This window comes from Rana temporaria, chromosome 4, assembly GCF_905171775.1.
Source record: "Rana temporaria chromosome 4, aRanTem1.1, whole genome shotgun sequence".
Lineage (NCBI taxonomy): Eukaryota > Metazoa > Chordata > Amphibia > Anura > Ranidae > Rana > Rana temporaria.
The window spans coordinates 418,683,023-418,703,791 of record NC_053492.1 but is presented as its reverse complement, the minus strand read 5'-3'; the positions used below and the strand labels follow the sequence as shown (position 1 = coordinate 418,703,791).

The 20,769-nt window shown below is 44.4% G+C and overlaps 1 protein-coding gene across 1 annotated transcript in view; it reads left to right on the top strand.

Annotated features, from left to right (window-relative positions):
- Nucleotides 1–20,769, top strand: part of GALNT14 (polypeptide N-acetylgalactosaminyltransferase 14) — a 657,875-nt gene that overhangs the window by 573,848 nt on the left and 63,258 nt on the right. Inside the window, exon 10 of the mRNA XM_040351317.1 lies at nt 13,674–13,800. Within this exon, the coding sequence (XP_040207251.1) occupies nt 13,674–13,800 (127 nt within the window). The remainder of the gene's footprint in view (nt 1–13,673; nt 13,801–20,769) is intronic.

The window sequence follows — 20,769 nt, the reverse complement described above, 5'->3', positions numbered from 1 at the left end:
CATTTTTTTTTCTTTTTTGCTCAGTAGCTCAAATCGGATGAAAAAAGCCATTAATAATGGTAAAAAATGAAAGAGAGGATTTGTTATGCTTATTTAATAAAACAATGAACAGCGTGGCAGCATGGTGGCTGTAGTCTTACCGCTCTTACTGTGATTTGGCTCATTTCCTTCCACTATAGCGTGTAACTGAGGTCCTGTTTTATGATTGGAGGAGATCTTCCTCCAATTAAGTGAATGGGTACTGATTGGGTGGGTGGAGAAAGGGTCATGTAGAGGCTGTCTTGAAAGAAAAACCCTTTCTGTGGCTTTGCAGATGTACTATTGGGGGAGAGGGGGTAGAGGGGGGAGCTGAGCTGCTGAGATACAGTTGGGAGCAGGGAGAGCTTAGCTACTAAATCACTGCTGGGAGGGGGGAGCAGGGTAAACGTAGCTACTGAGACACTGTTGGGTGGGAGAGCAGTATTTAGTTAGTGTGGAAAGGAGAGTAGAGTTAAAGCTCCCTGGCTCTTCGCTGCATCTGAGCACCACATACAAAAAACACAATTTAATTCATTTTTAATTTTCAAAGCAAACATGCCTATACTTACCTGCTCTGTGCAATGGCTTTGCACAAAGCAGCCCAACTCCTCTTCTTCTGGGGTCCCCCACTGGCACTCCTGGCCGCGCCTCTTCATCGGGTGCTCCCACGGAAATCCACATTCCATGGGGCCACCCGTGCAGGCTCGCTCCCAAGTCCCACTGCTATGTTCATTGTCACAGACAGCGGAACTCAGCCCGATCCCCCGCCTCACTCCCGTGTCACTAGATTTGATTGGCAGCAGTGGGAGCCGATGAGAGATAGCAGCTGGAGCCACTGCGCTCATGCACATCGCTGGATCGGATCGGGCTCAGGTAAGAAAAAACAGGAGGGGGGGAGTCTGACAACACTGCTGCTGCATGCTGGGTAACAAAACGCTGCGTTGTGATGCTTAGGAAGCCCTGGGTGCTGAATTTTAGGATTTTTTGTGGACAAACTCCTCACGTAATTGAAAGACAGAACATAATACAAGTTTCTAACATATTGTCTTTCTTATAAAGATTTAGATACACTCTAAGGCCCCGTACACACGATAGAATCCATCCGCTGAAAAATCTCAGCGGATCGGTTTCAGAGGATAGATTCTATGGTGTGTACATTCCTGCGGATATTTATCCGCGGAAATTTCCCAATTCCAGCAGATACAAATTTGTAGACATGTCTACAAATCTATCCGCTTGAATTGGCTCCCGCGGATCGATCCGGTGGTCTGTACAGACTCACCGGATCGATCCGTCCGAAGGGATCCCCCGCATGCGTCGTAATGATTCGACGCATGCGTGGAATTCCTTTTATGACAGCGTCGCGCACGTCGCCGCGTCATCATCGCGGCGACAGCGCGACACGTCATCGCGAGGGGATTTCGGCGCGGATTTCGATCCGATGGTGAGTACACTCCATCGGATCCAAATCCGTGGAAATCCTCGAGCGGATAAATCCTCTCGTGTGTACTAGGCCTAAAAATAAAAATAATATTTGAAAGCCATGGATTTACTATGATTACAATTCCTCCTGTGTACCTGTCACCAACATCCAACGCACCCATATATCGCCAATATGTAATAGGTTGAAATGTTTTTTTTTTTATATAGAACTTTGTAAATAAAACATGTCTTGTAGTTGCAGATCTTTACACATCTCGCTGCAGTGATGTGCGCTGCCTCACTAATGAAAATAGGCCACTGTCCTCGTCACAGGCAGCAGACATATTGAGAGTGACAAATTGGTTTATAGAACAGCAGAATATATGAAAATCTCAGCCCTCCTAATCAGTTTTTACCTCCTGCATTTTTTTTTTTCCTAGAGAATTTATTGACTCATCAAGTGAATGTGTCCTCCTCTGGGATGCAGAAAGCTATTATGTATGTGTTATCTGGAGCTAGGCCCTCGCACAGTCAATATTCTGATTGAATTTCGGGCCTCTGGCGGGAACAGTGCTCTTTTTTTTTTCCACCTTTGTTTTTCATTTTTCTTTGCAGAAGTCGGCGTCAGATGAAAGAAGGCTCTTTATTCCTCCTACACTATCGCACTTTTTAAAGCATTCCAAGTTGCTTGTGTTTGCTACTTTGTTATTTGTTCCATATGGAGGAGATAACACTTTTTTTATTTTATACTTTTTAAGGGTACCAGTTAAAACAAAGTTGCATTTGGCAGAAGGTGTAAAGCACAATACAGTAGTTTCTAGATCCATGCCTGGCCAGTCATACAGTATGCCAGTGTATATGCCTATGGAAAGGGGCAGGGTAGTGGTAAACAGACACAAGCAAGGTCCACTAAATTAGACCCCCGCAATCCACATAAAAATGCAGGATTAAAGATTAAAAAAAAAGAAATATTGGGAGTGAAAGTTATGGTTAAACCCAATGGGCCAGATCCACAAAAGGGATATGCAGGCGTATCTACTGATACGCCGTCGTATCCCTGTTTCTATCTATGCGGCTGATTCATAGAATCAGTTACGCATAGATATTCCTAAGATCCGGCAGGTGTAATAGTTGTACACTGTCGGTTCTTAGGATGCAGTACCGCGGCCGCCGCTGGGAGCATTTCTCGTCGAAATTCCGCGTCGGGTATGCAAATTAGCACTTACGGAGATCCACAAAGCTGTTTCCCTTCGTTTTTTTTCAAAAAAAAAAAAAAATTAGGGCTGCTTTTACAAAGTGTAAACTTAGTACACCATGTAAAAGTATACCCTTCTTTCCCGCGTCGCTGTCAATTTTTTTTTTAAAAAAAAAAAATTTCCCGCCGCAACTCTTTTTTTTTCTTTTACACCCATCGCGATTCTCAAAACTCTGCGCAGCGTAACTTCACGCAAAGCACGTCGGGAAAATCGTGTCGGGAGCATGCGCAGTACGTCCGGCGCGGGATTGGGCACGCCTTGCGCCGGACAGATTTAAATTACACAGCTGCAAATTTCTAGGTAAGTGCTTTGTGGATCGGGCACTTAGGTAGAAATTTTGCGGCGGTGTAACTTAAATCCGAATATTTAAGTTGCGCCCGCTGTACGTGGATCTGGCCCAGTGAAATTGTGGGAAAGTTGAGAATTCCAAATCTCGTGAGGAACTACTCCAGCACAGTCCAAGGGGCCACTGCAGACCACCTACGTAAAAGGGAAACTCTCCATTGACCACCAATGTAAGGGGCTCTTTTCAGCTGACCACCAATGTAAGGAAGCTCTTCTCCCCTGACCACCAATGTAAGGAAGCTCTTCTCCACTGACCACCAATGTAAGGAAGTTATTTCCCACTGACCAACAATGTAAGATGGCAATACAAGACTGACTACCAATGTAAGGGGCTCTTCTCTACTGACCATGAAAGTAAGGAGGCTCTTCTCAACTCACCACAAATGTAAGAGGAAGTCGTTCAACTCTGACTACCAATGTAAATGAAGCCCTTCTCTACCGACCAACAATGCAAGGGGTGCTTCTCCACTGACAACTATTGTAGGAGGCCCTTCTCCACTGACTACAAATATAAGTATCTATTTTTCACTGACCAAGACGGTAAGAAGGCTCTTCTTAATTGACCACCAATATAAAGGGCCCTTTTGTCAAGAATAGATTTGTCCCTATTACTCCAATATTAACACCTTACATATACAGTATACTAATTATTCAGTATGCTCTGAGGCCCCGTACACACGTCCGAGGTTCATTGTGAAGCCGCCGAGGATCTCGGCTAGCCAAGTTTCCCCGTTGACTAACGAGGAAATAGAGAACATGTTCTCTATTTGGCCCGACGAGATCCTCGTCGGTTTCCTCAGCCGAAAGTGTACACACGGCCGGGTTTCTCGGCAGAATACAGCTCCGATCGAATTTCTGGCTGAATTCTGCAGAGAAACTCGGTCGTGTGTACGGGGGCCTGAAAGGAGTTTATGACCACTCTCCCTAACGATCCACCTAGACATTACAGTTCCTACTACTTTGTCCAGAGCCTCCCAGAAACTCAATGCCTTCTGGCTTCTCCTCTTTCCCTCTCACACCTCTATTAATCAAGCTGTTTCAGAATGTATTACCACACATGACCAGCACCACATTCTTCTGGGTTGGGGGGCATTCAAAGCCTTCCTATGAGGTGTTTTTATTTCAGAAATGACTAGAGTGAAAAATATATATACAGTAAAACCTTGGTTTGAGAGTAACTTGGTTTGAGAGCGTTTTGCAAGATGAGCAAAATGTTTTAATACATTTTGCCTTGATATACAAGCGGTGTCTTGATATAAGAGTAGTGTCATGTCACAACTGAGTGTAAAAGAGAGGGGAGGAGCCTCTAAGTGTAGCAATATGGTTACATTTAATGAAGGTACAACATTTGCTACACTTATGCTCTGTACACACGATCGGTTCATCCGATGAAAACGGTCTGATGGATTTTTTCATCAAAAAAAAACGATGAAGCTGACTTTCATCAGTCTTGCCTACACACCATTAGTTAAAAAAACGATTGTGTCAGAACGCGGTGACGTAAAACACAACGACATGCTGAGAAAAATTAAGTTCAATGCTTCCGAGCATGCGTCGACTTGATTCTGAGCATTCGTTGATTTTTAACCAATGGATTTCCCCACAGACAATCGTTTTTTTCTATCGTTTTTTTTAACCATCAGATAATTTTAAAACAGGTTCTAAGTTTTTTCACTGATGGGAAAAAAAATGATGGGGTCCACACACGATCGGTTCGTCTGATGAAAATGGTCCATCAGACCGTTTTCATCAGACCAACCGATCGTGTGTACGCGGCATTAGAGGTGCCTCTCTTCTCTTTTATACCCTGTCAACAAAAGTGCTTTGGATTACAAGCAGGTTTCTGGAACGAATTATGCTTGCAATCCAAGGTTTTACTGTTTATAGAAAGCCCTTCTCTATTGACCGCCAATGTAAGGGCACCCTTCTCTACTAACCAATAATGTCCATTCTGCACTGACCACCAATGTAAGGGGGGCCCTTCTCCACTGACCACCACTCTAGGGGGGCCCTTCTCAATTGACCACCACTATCAGGGGGAACCCTGCTCCACTGACTACCAATGTAGGGGGACACAATAGGAATTGAGAGAAAATCTCTCCAAAGTAAGGGGCGTTTCCTTTTAAGATAGTTATCACAGGACAAGTGTCTTCACAGGGAGATTCTCCTCTATTCCTGTTCTGGTGACTCAAAATGTTGGAGTTCCTATTAATTTCTGTCCCATTGACAATGGTCACCAGAACAAACAGAGATGATGAATTTCACTTACATAGACACTAAAAACCTGACCGTGGTTCTAATGCCTACCACTCTACCCAAAGCTTAAAAAAAAGGTTTGGGCTTTGGATACACTTTCAAATGCGTTAAACTCCGTGGGCCAGATTCAGATAGGAGATACAACGGCGTATCTCCTGATACGCCGTCGTATCTCTAAGGCCGGCCGGTCGTATCTATGCGACTGATTCATAGAATCAGTTACGCATAGATCTCCCTAAGATCCGCCAGGTGTAAGTGACTTACACCGTCGGATCTTAGGCTGCAATTCCAGGTCGGCCGCTAGGTGGCGCTTCCGTGTCTTTTACGCGTCGAATATGCAAATGAGCATTTACGCCGATTCAGAAATGAACGACCGTCCGGCGTTTTTTTTTACGTCGTTTGCGTTCGGCTTTTTCCGGCGGAAAGTTACCCCTGCTATAGCAGGGGTAAGTGCGGCGTATCCTATGTTAAGTATGGCCTTCGTTCCCGCGCCGAGTTTTGAATTTTTTACGTCATTTGCGTAAGTCGTTCGCGAATATGGCCGGACGTAATTTACGTAAACGTCTAAACCAATGACGTCCTTGCGACGTCATTTGGGGGAATGCACGCTGGGAAAATTTCTGGACGGCGCATGCGCTGTTCGATCGGCGCGGGAACGTGCCTGATTTGAATAGTGCACGCCCCCTAGCCGCGGAGTTTGAATTCCGCCGGGGGATTTACGATACGCCGCCGCAACTTTAGAGGCAAGTGCTTTCTGAATAAAGCACTTGCTTAAAAAAATAGCGGCGGCGTAACGTAAATCAGATAGGTTACGCGGATCTAAAGATCCGCTAACCTATCTGAATCTAGCCCCATATATCAATTTTGAATCAATGCATTTTAGCAGTCCTTTAGTGCTATTGCAGCTTGATGAGTCAGGGGCAATATACTGTATGGTATTAGGAATAATAGTCCTGCTGAAAGGGTCCACCAGCACCTGGCTTGAACTCGTTGGTGTAAGGGATGAGATGCAAAAGAGACAACAACCATTTACAAGTAATGAACAACCAAGCATTTTCACTATTATACAGTAGTATATCTGCTTGTCATATCAGAATAATATATAAAAAAAATGGAATTCAATATCTCTATCTCCCTTCCTATCTGACTTATTACAGCCTCGTATTATACAGCAGCCAATGTACTGTATGCCACAAGCTTACAGAAACATGTTTTCATTTGGAAGATTTTCTCCCCCTGACTTCAAAGGAATTTTGCTCTTTGATACAATGTATGAGCGGAGGAAGGGGAGGAATCATTCTGTGTCTGTAGATAAGGTGTTATTGCAGTCAGGAGGGGACGCTGCCTCAGTGACTTTCGTTTAGCCGCGATCGGGATTGGCGTTATGTTACACAACCTTCTTAATCCTCGGTACACAGGGATCTGATATTTTTCTGACTCGCCTAATTCGAACAAGACACGGCTGAGCTTAAATAGCGACTAAAACCGCTATTTCATAAGACCGCTTATAACTCTGTTAAAGTGGACCTGTCTGCTGTTAGCAGGCACAAGGCTGCAAGGAAGTGAGTAGCGCTGGTAGACTCTGGACCTAGCCATAGAACAGAGCTTGAATTATTAAATCATTTTCTCCTGAAATAATATTTGTTTTAACAAACCAAATACATGTAAACCTGCTTTGTGTTCTTATCAGTTAGGCATTCTGAATGCTGCAGCATGAAGGACTGGTCCCACACATTCCATGATGCTGTGGCATTGGGAATGCCTGACTGTGAAGCCTCGTACACACGCTCGGTTTTCTCGGCAAGAACCAGTGAGAAAACTGCTGGCAGAGCTTTCTTGCCGAGTAACCCGAGCGTGTGTACGAGGCTTTCAGGTTTCTCGACAAGAAGACTGCCCAGAATCTAGACGAGAAAAATAGAGAACATGTTCTCTATTTTCTCGTCGTGAGATTCTCTGCAGTGTTTTCCTGCCGAGAAACCAGAGAGTGTGTATACTTACCTGTCGTTGTGGAAACCTGTGCATGCTCGAAATGACTTTGACGCATGCGCAGTAGCTTCCTAGGCATAGGTAGGTTGTAGCAAGATGGCGGCGACGGCCTAGAATGTGACGAGCGCATGCTCGTCGTAGTCGATGACGTCACCGCGCTTGTTCCATTCAAAAGAACGATGGTTCTTTTGAATGGAGTGTCTGTACACTCGGGCGGCAAGAGATTCTTGCCAAGAATCTCGCCAGGAAAAACAACGTTTTTTCCCAACAAGATTCTGGTCCGTGTGTACAGGGCTTTAGAATGGTATAGGTTTTCTGGTCAATGTCTAGTGTATATTTATTATCAGAGGGGTAGATTCAGGTAGCTGTGCGCACTACTACGGAGGCGCAGCGTACCGTTTTTACGCTACGCCTCCGTAAATTACTTGCACTACGCTTCATTCACGAAGCATTTGCTCTGTAATTTGCGGGGGCGTTGCGTAAAAGTGGCCGGCGTAAGCACGCGTAATTTAAATGATCCCGTAGGGGGCTTGGATCATTTAAATTAGGCGCGTTCCCGCGCCGAACGTAGTGCGCATGCTCCGTCGGGAAACTTTCCCGACGTGCATTGCGGTAAATGACGTCGCAAGGACGTCATTTGCTTCGACGGGAACGTAAATGGCGTCCAGTGCCATTCACGATCCACTTACGCAAATGACGCAAAATTCGAAAAACGCGATGCGGGAACGACGTCCATACTTAGCATTGGCTGCGCCTCCTAATAGCAGGAGCAGCCTTACGATGGAAGCGCCGTACGCAAACGACGTAAAACTCGAACGCCGGGCGTGCGTACGTTTGTGAATCTGCGTGAGTATGCAATTTGCATACTCTACGCTGACCACTACGGGAACGCCACCTAGCGGCCAGCGTCAGAATGCAGCCTAAGATACGACGGCATAAGAGCCTTATGCCAGTCATATCTTAGGCTACAGTCGGCGCTACTTAGCAATTACGCTGCATATCTATGGATACGCAGGCGTAATTGCTACCTGAATCTACCCCAGAGAGTTCCCGTCCCCCCAGCCCTGAGCTGCACAGATCACTATAGGGTGGAAAGGAAAAGGGTGGAAGGACAGGGAAGAGGACAAGTGACAACAATGTTCCTACTCTATCTAAAGCATACTAGCCATATACAACTATTCAGGTAGACCACACCTTATCAGATTTCCTAGGACAATTCCTACTTTCATATGTTATTTTATAGAGCCGTACAACTGAATTGATTGCCTTCTACCAGGTGGATGTACCGTAGTAGGAGGCGTGGGAAGCTTCCAACGCAACAGGATTTCCAATTTTGCATACAATAAGACAAAGGGAAGAAAAAACGTAGTATATCGGTCTACTTCCACGTCCTCCATGTGGCTCAACAACAGAAGCAACGGGTCCTGCCTTAGAGCCAGATCACACATATTCATTAGGGGTGTCAACCACCCACTCCCAATAAGGACGAATCATGGGACAGGACCATACCATGTGTAGTAGGAAGGTGCCGGGGGAAGTGGCACGTCTTGTGCACAAGGGGTCTGATTGAGGGTAGATATTGGCCAAATGCTGGGGGGGGGCCTGTGTAAAGATTTTAATTGTTTAAGCCTGTCTTTAGCGGAAATCATAGAGGTTATATAAGTTGAGATACAATCATCCTAGTCTTCCTCAGTAAGGCGCGGGTGTCATAAGCCACAGAAAGATGAAGGTACAGCGATGAAAATGGCTTTCCCAGCACCCCGGAGACCAAGAGATGTTTAGTCAGGTCAGACTCCAGTACAACAGGCTTCAGAAACTGTGCCTTAAAGTGGATGTAAACCCACTCTCATCCTTTCTATACTACTGCCATAGTTCTGATCTATAAGGATATACATGCCTCCTGCATGTATCCTTCCTTACCTGTCAAATGTCTCCCCTCTGTCTTTTATGAGAACTAAAAAACTGCAAATTCTGTCTGGAGCTCGGTGGGTGGAGTCATGATGTCAGTAGACTCCCCGCCCTCCTCTATAATCCCCTTGTCAGCATGCATTTTCTCCTGTGAATTTCTAAGGCCCTGTACACACAAGGAGACATGTCCGATGAAAACGGTCCGCTCCTGGGAGCTTTTGGTCTGATGTGTGTACACACCATCAGACCAAAATCCCCGCGGACAGAGAACGCGGTGACATAGAAGACACCAACGTTCTCAAACACGGAAGTGCAATGCTTCCACACATGCGTCGAATCTATTCGACGTATGCGCGGGATTTCGGTCCGCTGGTTAGACGTACTAACCAGCGGACATGTCCGACAGACAGGTTTACAGCGGACAAGTTTCTTAGCATGCTAAGAAACTTTTGTCCGCTGGAAACCTGTCCGCTAGGCCAGGAAACCTGTCCGATAGGCCGTACACACGACCGAACATGTCCGATGAAACTGGTCCGCGGACCAGTTTCATCGGACATGTTCTGTCGTGTGTACGGGGCATAACACTAAATTCTGCTATAATCACTAACATCCAGTCAAATCCCAGAAACGTAACTACATGACTTCAGAAAAGGAGTGGTGGTGGGAACTAAAAAACAATGCCTGTCTTAGGCTAGTGCATGATATATGTAAATCACCTGTCACTAACAGCAGGGGGGAAGAACAGACAAGGTTTTCTCTGTTTGTCTGTTTTATCTCACTGAAAAATCATAAGAGGATTGCTCAGAGCTGGATTAACGCTTTGTGGCAAGACTGGGCACAGATGATAGGAAATCTTATACTCTACATTGTTGACAGCAAAAAAAACTTTAAGTACATGTTGCAAATGCCAGTATCTAAACACAATGGAGCCAGACAGGGAGAATGTACGTCTCAGGGTAGTAAAGGGAATCACTTTCCCATCAGAGATGCTGCAGAATACAATTTATATAGGGAATACACACCATTTGTGGGCCAGGCAGTTGCACCACTGACTCTATTCCTACCAATGACACTTGGGCCCTATGACCCCAATGATGGGGCACAATTACTATTAATGACACCAACGATGAGTGATTGTTTTGTTCCACTGATGCAGGGACATTTTGCACGCTCAATGGCTGCAGTCCGGCCCCCCTAAAGTCTAAGGCCTAGTACACACGAGAGGATTTATCCGCGGATACGGTCCACCGGACCGTTTCCGCGGATAAATCCTCTCGAGGATTTCCGAGGATTTTGATCCGATGGAGTGTACTCACTATCGGATCGAAATCCGCGCCGAAATCCCATCGCGATGACGTGTCGCGCCGTCGCCGCGATGATGACGCGGCGACGTGCGCGACGCTGTCATATAAGGAATTCCATGCATGCGTCGAATCATTGCGACGCATGCGGGGGATTCATTCGGACGGATTGATCCGGTGAGTCTGTACAGACCAGCGGATCAATCCGTTGGGATGGATTCAAGCGGATAGATTTTAAAGCATGTCTTAACATTTTTATCTGCTGGAAATCCATCCCAGGGGATAAAAATCCACGGAAACAGATCCGCTGGATTGTACACACCAGGGGATCTATCTGCTGGAGCCGGTCCGCGGATCAATTCCAGCGGATGGATCCTCTCGTGTGTACGGGGCCTAAAGGACACTAAACAGGCCCTTTGTTTAGAAAGTTTGGAGACCCCTGCCCTGGGATCAGTAGGAAGAAAGGCACAAACCCTAAACATTTATAAATGTATAAAAGTGGATCTTAGCACATCTGCATAAATGAATTGCTGACATGCCACAATATACACCAACACTTGTTTTAAAAAAATCTCTACCAGTTATAATTTAAATTAAATAATTGAGTTTCAGTCCAGTGACTTTGCCTAGGTTGAGGCAATCAGTTTGCTGCAGACAGGAGAAAGCATTTCCTCAGTTTCTTCTCCTCCAGTATTTAGACTGGCTCATGAAGAAAGAGACTACGTGTGGGGCTAATCTGTTTCAGAAGGGAGTTGGCCATGAACTTGTCTTGCATACAAACGGCAAAGAATTGTCGGCCAACAAATACAAAACTACGTGGTTTTTCAGCTCTTTAGTGCCAACCTTTGGGCAACTTCTGCTAATTTTGTGTTATGGTGAGCATCGCTTCTGAGCATGCGTGCTTGTACTTTGGAGTTTTGTCCGAAGGACTTCTGTACACACGATCGGATAATCCGACAACACACATTTGTTATTGGAAAATTTAAAAGCATGCTATCCAACATTTGTTGGCGGAAAATTCGACAACAATTGTCCGATGGAGCATACAAACAGTCGGATTTTCCGACAACAGCCTGTCATCACACAATTCCCTTCAGAAAATCCAATTGTGTGTACGGGCCTTCAGGCTGGATTCACACCTATGCATTTTTGGTGCTTTTAGCATTTTGCAGATTTGCACTACAGAACGTGTTCCATAGGAAACCATGGTACATAGATTGTAGAGCAAATCTGCAAAAAGAACTAAAAATGCATAGATATGAATCAAGCCTTACACTGACAGACTATTTGGAACGCATAGACATCAACGCATAGGTACGTTGTCCTTTAAGCCCAGCCGTGGGGGCGCTCCCGCGACCCGGTCCGAAGCTCCGTGACCGTGACCGCGGGACTCACAAACCCGATCGCCGCTGGAGTCCCGCGATCGGTCCCCGGAGCTGAAGAACGGGGAGAGCCGTGTGTAAACACGGCTTCCCCGTTCTTCACTGTGGCTCCGTCATCGATCGTGTCATGCCTTTTATAGGGGGACACAGTCGATGATGTCACACCTACAGCCACACCCCCCTACAGTTGTAAACACACTTCAGGTCACACATAACCCAATCAGCACCCCCTGTGGTTAACTCTCAAACTGCAACTGTCATTTTCACAATAAACAATGCATTTTAACCTCCCTGGCGGTCTTCCCGAGACTGACTCGGGGTTTGATTTTCCTGCTACGATCGGTAACCCCGAGTCAGTCTCGGCTCGCCTCGCTGAATCCACAGGCACTTTTTACTTACCTTGTCCCTGGATCCAGCGATGCCACCGCGCTGTGTGAGCGAGCGGGACCTCGCTCGATTCACATAGTGCCTCCGTGTGACGCCGATCTCCGTTCCCTGCGACGTTACAACGCACGGGGACGGAGAACGGCGCCAAATTCAAAAACGTAAACAAACACAATACATACAGTATACTGTAATCTTATAGATTACAGTACTGTATGTAAAAAAAACACCCCCCCCCCCCTGTCCCTAGTGGTCTGTCCTGTGTCATGCATGTCATTTTATATAATAAAAACTTTTCTTTCTCCCTGCAAACTGTAGATTGTCCATAGCAACCAAAAGTGTCCCTTTATGTCAAAAATAGTTTTAGATCAGCTAAAAAACAGCGATAATAAATTATAATCACTTGCAGAATTGTGCGATAGCGATTTGTGGGGAAATTCGTCATAAAAAAAAAAAAAATAATGACAGCAACAATTCTGCAACTGAGCAAATTTCAGTGATTTTAATTTGATTACATTATTGAATAATTTTTATTAGAAATATATTATTATTTGTTATAATTATTTATATTTATTTATAATATATTTTAATTTATAATTTTGTTTTTAAAAAAATGTCATACCCGGGATGCCTATTAGAATCTTGTTTGGTCAGATTTAAGTGAGTTATTTCTAAAAATGACAGACCTACAATATAAAACGCCAAATTTCCTTGCAAATAATGGTACCGCTTTCAGCACCTTTTTTCTGACAGAATCATACCGCCAGGGAGGTTAAATGCATTTTTTGCTGTGAAAATGACAATGGTCCCAAAAATGTGTCAAAATTGTCCGAAGTGTCCGCCATAATGTCGCAGTCACGAAAAAAATCGCTGATCGCCGCCATTAATAGTAAAAAAAATTATTAAAAATGCAATAAAACTATCCCCTATTTTGTAAACGCTATACATTTTGCGCAAACCAACCGATAAACGCTTATTGCGATTTTTTTTTACCAAATATAGGTAAAAGAATACGTATCAGCCTAAACTGAGGAAAACATTTTTTTTATATATTTTTGGGGGATATTTATTATAGCAAAAAGTAAAAAATATTGAATTTTTTTCAAAATTGTCGCTCTATTTTTGTTTATAGCGCAAAAAATAAAAACCGCAGGGGTGATAAAATACCACCAAAAGAAAGCTCTATTTGTGGGAAAAAAAGGATTCCAATTTTGTTTGGGAGCCACGTTGCACGACCGTGCAATTTTCAGTTAAAGCGACGCAGTGCCGAATCGCAAAAAGGGGCAAGGTCCTTTAGCTGCATTTTGGTCCGGGTCTTAAGTGGTTAATATGAAAAAAATAAATCTGGTGACAGGTCTGCTTGAACATGCTCTGTTTTGCATTTTAACTAAAATATATCCTTAATGTCTTTCCAGAGATCTCATTCCGTGTGTGGATGTGCGGGGGAAGCCTGGAGATCATCCCATGTAGTCGGGTGGGACATGTGTTTCGAAAGAAGCATCCCTATGTGTTTCCCGAGGGCAACGCCAACACGTACATCAAGTAGGTACACTACCACCACTGCCTGGTAATGTGCGGAGCGCCCGGGGACGCAGCTGTGTATTATTTGCCTTTGCAGGCGTGCAGCATATCGCTGTGTCGAATCAGCTCTGAAATTGATTTTTCACACACTGTGACATTGTTAATTAAGAAGTAACAGCATCTAGAAAACAATTTCTTCTGCTCTTATCTCGCCTTACAAGATTAAAATCAATACGTTTTCATAAGGCCACTTGACAGGGGTTAAATACATCGTATCACTTCATATCTGTCTCCTCATGCAAATACTCTTGTCTTTATTTACAGTCACTTTCTTCAGCTAGTAAAAGAATAGATAGACAACAGCAACAATAATAATAGAGCATAACATATTTAACCACTTCAATACCAGACACTTTCACCCCCTTCCTGCCCTGGCCAATGTTCAGATTTCAGCGCTGTCAGACTTTAAATGACAATTACTCAGTCATGCAACACTGAACCAAAATTACATTTTTACCATTTTATTGTGACAGATAGAGCTTTCTTTTGGTAGTATTTAATCACCACTGGGTTTTTTATTTGTTGCTATAAAAATGGAAAAATTCCAAAACGTTTGAAAAAAAAACATCTGTCTTAGTTTCCGTTATACATTTTTGCAAAAAAATAATTAAGATAGTCTTACTTCATAAAGTTAGACCAAAATGTATTCTACTGTATTTCTTTGGTATAAAAAACAAAACAAAAAACAAATCAGTGTTTAATATTTAGTCTGTGTGAGAGTTATAGAGCCTATAAATATGGGCCAGATTCAGGTAGACTTACAACGGGCGTATTACGCCATCGTAAGTCCGAATCCGCGCCGTCGCAACTTTAAGCGTATGCTCAAACTGAGATACGCTTAAATGTTGCTAAGATACGGCCGGCGTAAGTCTCCTACGCCGTTGTATCTTAACTGCATATTTACGCTGGCCCCTAGGGGCGTGTACGCTGATTTACGCCTAGAATATGTAAATCAGCTAGATATGCCTATTCACGAACATACGCCCGGCCGTCGAAGTAAAGATACGCTGTTTAGGTAAGGGTTTTTCAGGCGTAAAGATAAACCACCAAAAAGATGGCGCAGCCAATGTTAAGTATGGACGTCGGAACCGCGTAGAATTTTTCAAATTTTACGTCGTTTGCGTAACTCGTCCGTGAATGGGGCTGGCCGTAATTTACGTTCACGTCGAAAGCATTGACGATTTGCCGACGTCATTTGGAGCATGCGCACTGGGATACAGCATGCGCCGTTCGATCGAAACATCATTTACGTGGGGTCACACTTAATATACATAAAACACGCCCACAGCTTCAACATTTGAATTAGGCAGGCTTACGCCGGCCCTAATACGCTACGCCGCCGTAACTTCGGCGGCAAAATCTTTGAGAATACCATACTCGCCTCTCAAAGTTACGGCGCCCACCTAAAGGTATGTGAATCTAGCCCTATATATATATATATATATCAGGTAAAATAAGCATTAAACACATAATAATTTTTCTAGGTACAGTGGAACCTCGGATTACGAGCATAATCCGTTCCAGGAGAATTCTCGTAATCAAAAGCACTCACATATCAAAGCGAGTTTCCCCATAGAACCCAATGGAAACGAAAATAATTTGTTCTGCATCGACTTCAATGGCATGCAATACCGCATGTGGCCAGAGGTGGGGGGTGCCGGAGAGCCTCGGAATTGATCAGGGAACAGCTCGACTGACCTCGGAAAGGCTTAAAAAACAGAGTATTTCCGAACGGCTCTGAACGGCTCCGCTCGGCTCTCCTCAACTCTGGATCCTCAGCACCTCAGGCCAAATGCAGTACTGCACACCCCATTAGCTTGAATTCTGCTAGTTTTGCGAGACAACCCTCGCAAACCGAGTCAGAATTGTTTTTAAAAGTTGCTCCTCTTTCAAAATGCTCGTTAACCGCGTTACTCGTAAACCAATGTATTTCTAAATTGCTATTGACACAAAATGTTCACCACGTCAGTAACAACCCATGCAAGCCATACATATAAAGAAACCAAAACAAATAAGTTCAGAAATGAAGTTCTATGTAATAAAATGGAATGACACAGGAAAAAGTATTGAACACGCAAACTGAAATCTATTTAATACTTGGAGCAAAATCCTTTGTTGGTAATGACAGCTCCAAGACGCCTCCTTTATGGAGAAGCTAGTCTAGTGGCAGCCCGTCCATAGGGGGCCCACGGGCACCACCCCCCCCCATCCATGCATCCGGCCTCCTGATCTGCATGCAGGGTGCCAGACGCATAAATTCCAATAGGGGATTTTTCTTTTTGAAGCATGTGATTAGAGCCAGAGGAACTAATAAGCTTCAAAAAAGGGTGGGCTCGTGGGACAGAGCACTGCGCCTGAATACCACCCAGTTGTTTGACAATAGCGAATTAATATTTGCTATTGTCACACTGATTCTGCCTCCCGGCCAATCAGAAAGTGGGTCCTGGGACCCGTTTCCCAATTGGCCAAAAGGAGAAGCTACCTTATTGGCTGAGGGAGGAGGAGGGAGGAGACACACAGCGAGGACACCGTCATATTGCAGAGGAGGAGACACAGGGGAAGATGGCCGCTCATTGCCCAGAGGGAAGTGCTGCCTGGGGTAAGTGTTGACTTACCGAGGGGTAAGGGGGGGTGCAGGTGACTCGACCGGGGGGGGGGGGCACTGGTTGCCTAAAAAATATACCACCGGCCGCCACTGAACTAGTCGCATGCATTGCTTAGGTGTTATTTTTCTGGTACAATATTTTTATTGAGATATAAAAAGGGGGAAACCAAGTAACAAATTCTCACGCAGGGCATATGGACATAAAACACACAGTAAGAAAAGAGTTCAGGTAAAGGTACATGGTAAAACATATATTTTAAGGGTATAGATTATAAACTGACTCCGACCCACCAGCCGGGAGTCAGTGCGTAACGCCCGAGCCTTGAGACCCATGGGGTAAGGCAGACAAGGGAGAGAGGAGTTGTCTGCAGAACGGGGGTGAGAAAAATAATAAAAACAAAAAAAACAAAAACAAGAAACAAAAAAAAAAAACAAAAAAAACCCAGGGACGAAACAAAAAAACAAAAACAAAAAAACATGCACAACAGTGGGGGGGTGGGTCTTGTGGGAGTAGAAAAGAGCAGCGAGCAAGAGACAGAAAAGGAGTGAGAAGGAGAAAGGACGGTCCCCTAGGCTGGAGACGGCATCAAATTAAATTTAGAGTCCTAGACTGGTCGTATATAGAGTAGGGAAGTAGGGAGAATGTAGGACCACCACGGGGGCCACACCTTAAGGAATTTTGCATGGGAATCGTGGAGGACGCTGGACATTTTTTCATGGATCATAAGGGTCGTCAAGGTATTCTTTACCTCTGAAAATGAGACAGAAGGTTTTTTTCCAGGCTCTCGCTATTGTTTGTTTGGCAGCGATAAATAAGTACAGTGTGTGGCTAGTTTCTGCTGGTGAGAGAAAAGGCCCAGGATCGGGCAATGAAGTAATGCAATTTTGGGGTTCGTGAAATAGGGAGGATAGTATACCAAAGAACCTTGACCAGAATCCTACAAGACGGGGGAAAGACCACCATGTGTGCAGTTCATTTCCCCATTGACCACAACCCAGGAAGCATCTGTTATTGCAGGATGGGTTTGACTTGGCGGTACGGGCTGGAACCCAGTACCAGCGCAGGATGACCTTATAGGCTGCCTCCAACATGGCAGTGTTAAATAGACATGTGCGTTCCCGTTCGTAACGAATGGATTTTCGTACGAATTTGTTAGTATTCGTACATTCGTATCAATTCGAACATCCGAAAAGCTGAAAGAAACAAAATACGAAAATTACGGAATTACGAATAAGCAAAACAATGAACAAGCGAAAATACGAACGTATGATTGGACAATCTTACTAAAATACGAAACACCGAAAAAGCAAAAGAACGAAAATGACATCTATAACGAACGATTTGCATTCCGTATTTTAAATCCTTTGTCTGCTCGTATTTTCATTCGTATGTTCGTATTTTCATTTGTGTGTTTTGTAAATCCGTTTCTTTGTCTGTTCGTAAATTTGTGTACTTGTATCCTTCTTTCGAATGGGCACTGGGCAGTGTAGTTAGTGAGTGATTACTTAATATATTAGCCAATCAGCTTATCTCTTTTGTGCTGAGTCACATTGGACAGTGTAAAGCCTCGTACACACGATCGGACTTCAAACAAACTTTTCCGTGGATTTTTGTCTGAAGGGAGTTGGCCAGACTTTTGAAACCGAAAAAGTTTGTCCGATAGAGCGTACACACGGTCGGATTTTTTGGAAAACGCTAATTTAGATGTTTGTTGGCAAAAAGTCAGACCGTGTGCACGGGGCTTAAGAGAAAGTATATCTTAATATGGATTAGCCGCATGTTGCTATGTATTTACGAAAGTACAAAATTACGAAAATTATTATCTAACAAAATTACGAATTTCGAATCAACGAAAATAAATTAGACAGAATTACGAATCATTCAGTATAAACGAAAATAAAACTGTTACGAAAATACGAACGGGTCTGAATAGGAAAACTTGCGTCTTACGAAATACGAACAGGTCCGAATAGGAAAACTTGAGTCTTACGAAATTACAAATCTTTACGAAGCTACGGAACGAGACGAAACGGAGCAAAAAAATACGAAAATTTTTGTTGTGCACATGTCTAGTGTTAAAAGATAATTTTACTATGCTGGACCAGGCCTTACTCAGGTGTTATTTTTGGCCCATTTTTCCACACAAACAGTTTTCAAATGTTGAAGGTTCCGTGGTCCTCTTTTATGATCTCTGATCTTTAGTTGTTCTATTGGATTCAAGTCAGGTGATTGGCTGGGCCATTCTAGCAGCTTTATTTTCTTTCTTTGAAACCAATTGAGAGTTTCCTTGGCTTTGTATTTGGGATGGTTGCCTTGCTGAAATGTCCACACTTGCTTCATCTCTATTAGGGTTGTCCCGATACCGATACCGGTATCGGTATCGGGACCGATACCGAGTATTTGCGGGAGTACTTGTACTCCCGCAAATGCCCCCGATGCCTGAATAGAATACTTGACACCCCCCCCGCCGCCGCAAAGCCACCGTTGCCGCGTTAATCAGCGTGCGGGGAACATTACAGGCAGCTTTCGTTTGAATAGATGTATTCCCCGCCGCGCCGTGTATAGACACTCCCCCTTGCTCGGGATTGGACAGATCAGTCCAATCCTGAGCAATGGGGAGTGTCTATACACGGCGCGGCAAGGAATGGACAGCTATTCAAACGAAAGTTGCCTGTAATGTTCCCTGCACGCTGATTAATGCGGCAGCGGCAGCAGCGGCGGCATCATCATCATCTACTAGGTATGGGGGACATGGCTGGATATATGTGGGGGGACATGGCTGGATATATGTGGGGGGACATGGCTGCAATATGTGGGGGGACATGGCTGCATATGTGGGGGGACATGGCTGCATATGTGGGGGGACATGGCTGGATATATGTGGGGGGACATGGCTGGATATATGTGGGGGGACATGGCTGGATATATGTGGGGGGACATGGCTGCAATATATGGGGGGACATGGCTGCAATATATGGGGGGACATGGCTGCAATATATGGGGGGACATGGCTGGATATATGTGGGGGGACACGGCTGAATATATGTGGGGGGACACGGCTGGATATATGTGGGGGGACACGGCTGGATATATATGGGGGGACACGGCTGGATATATGTGGGGGGACACGGCTGGATATATGTGGGGGGACATGGCTTCAATATGTGGGGGGACATGGCTGCATTTGGGGACACATTTTTAAAAAAAGTATCGGTATTCGGTATCAGAGAGTACATGAAAAAAAGTATCGGTACTTGTACTCGGTCCTAAAAAAGTGGTATCGGGACAACCCTAATCTCTATCATCCTGGTAGATGGCAGCACATTTTTATCAAGAATGTCTTGGTACATTTTTCCATTCGTCATCTTCCTTCAATGACATGAAGTTTGCCAGTACGTTATGCTGAAAAACAGCTCCACACCATGATGTACCCACCCCCAAACCTCACTGTTGGTATGGGGGTGTTTTTGGAGTGATATGCAGTGCCATTTGACCTCCAAACATGATGCGTATTATGGCATCCAAAGAGTTCCATTTTGGTCTCTTCTGACCAGACTATATTCTTTTAGTATTTCACAGGCTTGTCTAAATGTTGTGCATCAAACTTTAAACAAGTTTTAACATGATTTTTGTTCAGCAATAGGGTCTTGTGTGGTGAGCGTGCATACAGGCGGTTGAGTGCATTATTTATTGTATTCTTTGAAACAATTGTACCTGCTAATTCCAGGTCTTTCTGAAGCTCAAGTGGTCCTTGGCTCTTAGACAACTCTTCTGATAATTATTTTCACTCCTCTGTCAGAAATCTTGCGAGGAGCACCTGGCCGTGACCGGTTTATGGTGAAATGTTGTTGTTTCCACTTCCGCATTATGGCCCCAACAGTGCTCACTGGAACATTTGGAAGTTTAGAACTCCTTCTGCAGCCATCAGTATGTTTTGCAACAATAAAGTTGCGAAGATCTTGTACAGCTCTTTGCTTCCACCCATCATGAGATGTTTCTTGTGTGACACCTTGGTAATGAGACACCTTTTTTATAGGCCATTAATTGAGACTGAACCAGCTGATATTAATTTGCAGTATTGCTTTCTAATTACTGATAGATTTCAGCTGGTGTCTTGGCTTGCACAGTTGTACAGGTTCCTCTTATGTACTGAAATAGTTTACTGCACACTGTGATCTTCTCACAGAGTGCATTAGAAGCTGCAGCAAGTTAAGTAAATCCCACCTAATTTCCTGGTAGGAGGACGCCCAGCATCATTTAGCACTTTTCTACCGAGCATTACTGTCCCTGGCCTGCTCCTTTTTCTTTGAATTTTAGCTCTTTC